Here is a 6,861-nt window from a genome sequence, read left to right as displayed (position 1 = left end):
ACACACACAGATGCAGGCATACACAGAGACACACACATACGCTCACATACATGTATATACACACAGAGACGCACGCATACACACAGAGACGCACACATACACAGAGACACACACATACATGTATATACCTGTACATACACACAGAGACGCACACATACATGTATATACACACACACAGAGACACACACATACATGTATATACATACACACAGAGACGCACACATACACACACAGACGCACACATACACACACAGACGCACACATACATGTATATACATACACACAGAGACGCACACATACATGTATATACATACACACAGAGACGCACACATACATGTATATACATACACACAGAGGCGCACACATACACACACAGACGCACACATACATGTATATACATACACACAGAGATGCACACATACACACACAGACGCACACATACATGTATATACATACACACAGAGACGCACACATACACACACAGACGCACACATACATGTATATACATACACACAGAGACGCACACATACATGTATATACATACACACACAGACGCACACATACATGTATATACATACACACAGAGACGCACACATACACACACAGACGCACACATACATGTATATACATGCACACACACAGAGACGCCCACATACATGTATATATATATATATATATATATATATACACACAGAGACACACACATAAATGTATATACATACACGCAGACGCACAAATACATGTATATACATACACACACAGAGACGCACATATACATGTATATACATAAACACACAGATGCACACATACACACAGAGATGCACAAATACACACAGAGAGGGTCACGCACGCATACATGTATATACATACACACACAGACGCACACATACATGTATATACATACACACACAGACGCACCCATACACACACAGACAAACACATACACACCACAGAGACGCACACATACACACACAGGCGCACACATACTCACAGAGACGCACATATACATGTATATACATACACACACAGATGCACACATACACACAGAGACGCACACATACATGTATATACATACACACAGACGCATACATACATATATATACATAGAAGAAAACAAGGAAACTCCTCGGCACACCAGGGATACAATAGGTGAAAAGCCAGTCTTTATTCAGTAGATGATAAAAACATAATCCTCATACAGCAACTTGGTAAAAACAATTATATGAACTGGAACAGGGGCAACATCACCTCCTGTGACATCATACGCGTTTCATGCCTCTGGGGCACTTGTTCACTGATAGAGAACAGGTGGTGAAAGTGCTCTTAATATACAGATTTCTGTCCAATGATATAAAATCAATTAAAACACATCTCATTAACCCCTAAGTTCCTGTCAAAAACATAAAAATCCTAGTCTATATAGCCGCTCTATATTACACCCACTACAAAAATATGTGTACACTGCAACATTGATTCTATTCATTGTGTCTTAATTTTATAAGACCATTATGCTATTATTTCATATTACCAAAAATAATAAAATATTAATTGAATAATGCATATATTATGAAGAACCCAAGTATGAATGTTGGTATATGATTTAATTGGACATCAAGACCTAATCCTCACTCAAATGTATGTAACCCTTATTAAAAAAGGGAATTTTATAAAGAGATTATTAAATAATACTTATACATATAGAAACACTTTTTTGTTACAGTACATTTTGAGCGATCTATCAACGTTGAATAAACATATTTACATCCATTCTGGAATTCAAACCCGTAGGTACCCTGGTTTTTAAATGAAGGATCCAAAAAACCTCTCTTTCATCAAGTTTCTTTTCCCTGTCTCCACCCCGGGGATGTCTTGGTATGAAGTCTATGCCCTGTACTTTCAAAAGTGATTTATCAGAGTTATGAAAATATCTAAAATGTTTGGCAATGGGCGTTTTTGACTCAGGGTCCTCTATGGACCTTAGATGTTCCATGACCCGGTCCTTCAAGGATCGTTTGGTACGTCCCACATATTGAATATTACATCCCTGACAAGTCAATAGGTAAATTACGTGTGTGCTGTTGCAATTTATGAAATATCTTATATCACTTACTTTACCTAGTACTTCAGATCTACAGGTATTACCCTGAATAATGTGAGAGCACGTCTTGCATCGTGAGGCATTACATTTATAACATCCCTTACGTTTTTGTAACCATGTGTCATTGACAACTCTGGGCAGCATGGAGGGTGATAATATGTTTCTCAGAGTTTTTGCTTTGCGTGACACAAATTTGCAACCTCCTTTTAGCACTTGATTTAGTTTTTCGTCACTCTCTAAGATTGGTAGACTCTTTTTGATTATTTTACAAATTTTTCCATATTCCATACTATATGGTGTTACAAAAATTGGTACAGAGGAAAAGGGATTCTCATTACTCTCCTTTTTATCCCTTCTGTCTTTTTTGTAAGTGAGAAGTTCTGACCTGGGAACCTTATCTACTTCAATTTTTGCTTGTGTCAGAATTGTTTTTGGATAGCCCCGTGATTTTAATCGCTTCACGGTATCTGCAGCATGTTCTTCATAGGTATTTGGATCAGTACAGTTCCGTTTTACCCGAATGAGTTGGCTTTTGGGGATGGAGGCAAGAAGGTGTGATGGATGACAGGAGTCATATTTAAGAATACTGTTGCCCGACGTGGGTTTACGGTATAGTTCAACCTGAATTATCTCACCAATTAATCTAATATATATACATACACACACAGACACACACAGACATGTATATACATACACACACAGATGCACACAGAAGCACACAGACATGTATATACACACACACAGGCGCACACATACACACACAGACGCACATATACATGTATATACACACACAAACACATACATGTATATACATACACGCACAGACGCACACATACATACAGAGATGCACACATACATGTATATACATACACACAGAGACGCACACATACACACACAGACGCACACATACATGTATATACATACACACAGAGACGCACACATACACACACAGACGCACACATACATGTATATATATACACACACAGACACACATATACACACACAGACGCACACATACATGTATATACATACACACACAGGCGCACACATACACACACAGATGCACACATACACACACAGACGAACACAGACATGTATATACATACACACACAGACGCACACAGACATGTATATACACACACAAACACATACATGTATATACATACACACACAGACGCACACATACATGTACATACATACACACAGACGCACACATACATGTATATACATACACACACACAGACGCACACATACACACACAGATGCACACATACACATCAGACGCACACATACACACACATATACACACAGACGAACACACACACACAGACGCACACATACATGTATATACATACACACACAGGCACAAACATACACACACAGATGCACACATACACACACATACACACAGAGACGCACACATACACACACAGAAGCACACATACATGTATATACATACACACAGAGACGCACACATACACACACAGACGCACACATACATGTATATACATACACACACAGACACACATATACACACACAGACGCACACATACATGTATATACATACACACACAGATGCACACATACACACACAGACGAACACATACACACACAGGACGCACACATACACACACAGACGAACACATACACACACAGACGCACACATACATGTATATACATACACACAGAGACGCACACATACACACACAGGACGCACACATACACACACAGATGAACACATACACACACAGACGCACACATACACACACAGACGAACACATACACACACAGACGCACACATACACACACAGACGCACACATACATGTTTATACATACACACACAGGCGCACACATACACACACAGACGCACACATACACACACAGACACACACATACACACTCAGACGCACACATACACACACAGACGCACACATACACACACAGACGCACACATACATGTATATACATACACAAAGGTGCACACATACACACACAGGCGCACACATACACACACAGATGCACACATACATGTATATACATACACACAGACGCACACATACACACACAGGAGCACACATACACACACAGGAGCACACATACACACACAGACGCACACATACACACACAGGCGCACACATACACACACAGGCGCACACATACATGTATATACATACACACAGGCGCACACACACCCACACAGATGCACACATACACACACACGCACACACATACATGTATATACATACACACAGACGCACACATACACACAGATGCACACATACATGTATATACATACACACAGGCACACACATACACACACAGACGCACACATTCATGTATATACATACACACAGGCGCACACATACACACACAGACGCACACATACACACACAAGAGCACACATACACACAGATGCACACATACATACACAGACGCACACATACACACACAGACGCACACATACATGTATATACATACACACAGGCACACACATACACACACAGACGCACACATACATGTATATACATACACACAGGCGCACACATATGCAGACAGACACACACACGCACACATACATGTATATACATACACACAGGCGCACACATACACACACAGACGCACACATACATGTATATACATACACACAGGCGCACACATACACGCACAGACGCACACATACACACACAGACGCACACATACACACAGATGCACACATACATACACAGACGCACACATACACACACAGACGCACACATACATGTATATACATACACACAGGCGCACACATACACACACAGACACACACATACACACACAGGAGCACACATACATGTATATACATACACACAGGCGGACACATACACACACAGACACACACATACACACACAGATGCACACATACACACACAGGAGCACACATACACACACAGACGCACACATACACAGACGCACACATACACACTCAGACGCAGTGATGCACACATACACACACAGACGCAGTGACGCACACATACACACACAGACGCACACATATACAGACGCACACATACACACACAGACGCAGTGACGCACACACACACACACACACAGACGCACACATACACACACAGACGCACACATACACACACAGACGCACACACACACACACAGACGCAGTGACGCACACATACACACACAGACGCAGTGACGCACACATACACACACAGACGCACACATACACACACACAGACGCACACATACACACACAGACGCACACATACACACACACACAGATGCACACACACACACACAGACGCACACATACACACACAGACGCACACATACACACACAGACGCACACATACACACACACAGACGCACACATACACACACAGACGCACACATACACACACAGACGCACACATACACACACACACACAGACGCACACATACACACACAGACGCACATATACACACACAGATGCACACATACACACACAGACACAGTGACGCACACATACACACACACACACACACACACACAGACACACACATACACACACAGACGCACACATACACACACACAGACGCACATATACACACACAGACGCACACATACACACACAGACGCACATATACACACACAGATGCACACATACACACACAGACTCAGTGACGCACACATACACACACAGACGCACACATATACAGACGCACACATACACACACAGACGCACACATACACACACAGACGCACACATACACACACAGACGCACACATACATACACACACAGATGCACACACACACACACAGACGCAGTGACGCACACATACACTCACAATAGAATATCCCTATGTGAGGGTGACAGTGGGCTCTCTGGTTCTGACCCTGCTTGTCACATTGCTCAGCTGAGGACTTTAGCATTTGTTTTATTTCTAGTTAGACATTACACAGAAGTACAAGCGCTGCAAGTCTGTAACTGCACAAACTCTCCTGTGTTTGCCTTAGGGAAAGTGACTCTAGAGATCTCTGTCATTTAAGAATGAAATCTATTTACAGTTGGGGATTAAAACTCTTTATGAAATGACCCAAGAGAACACAGAGAATTTGTTCTTGCAGCTACGGGAAGGTGAGTAAGATCTCTCAAATAGTAATAAAAAAAGAGGAACTTTACATAACAAGATTAAAAGAAAATGCGCCTGTACCTTGTGATGCCATTGTCTGTGTTTAGATGAGCGTCTCACACAGTGCTTGTTAAGCTGTCCTGCTTGGTCATCTTCTTCACATAACCAGGGACTGCTCTTCAGTGGCTGCACCTGTTCCGTCCGAGAGAAAATGAGCAGGTGTGAGCTCTGCAGAACACAATGTAACAGCACCCAGCTGCTTGCTGCACCCAGTAACAGCACCGAAACTGCACTTCCTGATTTCTCTTAGTCCTATACTTCCTGTAATGACACTTAGTGACATTATGTGCTCTCAACAGACCGACCCCCTCAGTGCACCAGCCAGTGTGTGCAGACCTTTTGTAATGTGGCACTTAATTACTGATATATACATTATTGTGTGTGCAGACCTTTTGTAATGTGGCACTTAATTACTGATATATACATTATTGTGTGTGCAGACCTTTTGTAATGTGGCACTTAATTACTGATATATACATTATTGTGTGTGCAGACCTTTTGTAATGTGGCACTTAATTACTGATATATACATTGTTGTGTGTGCAGACCTTTTGTAATGTGTCACTTAATTACTGATACATACATTATTGTGTGTGC

At 41.7% G+C, this 6,861-nt stretch overlaps 1 protein-coding gene across 1 annotated transcript in view; it reads right to left on the bottom strand.

The window, feature by feature from the left end:
* Nucleotides 1-6,477, bottom strand: part of PIK3AP1 (phosphoinositide-3-kinase adaptor protein 1) — a 399,421-nt gene extending 392,944 nt beyond the window's left edge. Inside the window, exon 1 of the mRNA XM_053691876.1 lies at nucleotides 6,286-6,477. Within this exon, the coding sequence (XP_053547851.1) occupies nucleotides 6,286-6,298 (13 nt within the window). The 5' untranslated portion in view covers nucleotides 6,299-6,477. The remainder of the gene's footprint in view (nucleotides 1-6,285) is intronic.
* Nucleotides 6,478-6,861: the final 384 nt, after the last annotated feature.

This window comes from Bombina bombina, chromosome 9, assembly GCF_027579735.1.
Source record: "Bombina bombina isolate aBomBom1 chromosome 9, aBomBom1.pri, whole genome shotgun sequence".
Classification (NCBI taxonomy): domain Eukaryota; kingdom Metazoa; phylum Chordata; class Amphibia; order Anura; family Bombinatoridae; genus Bombina; species Bombina bombina.
The sequence above is the reverse complement of the archived record's forward strand: the minus strand, read 5'-3'. Positions and strand labels throughout refer to the sequence as shown.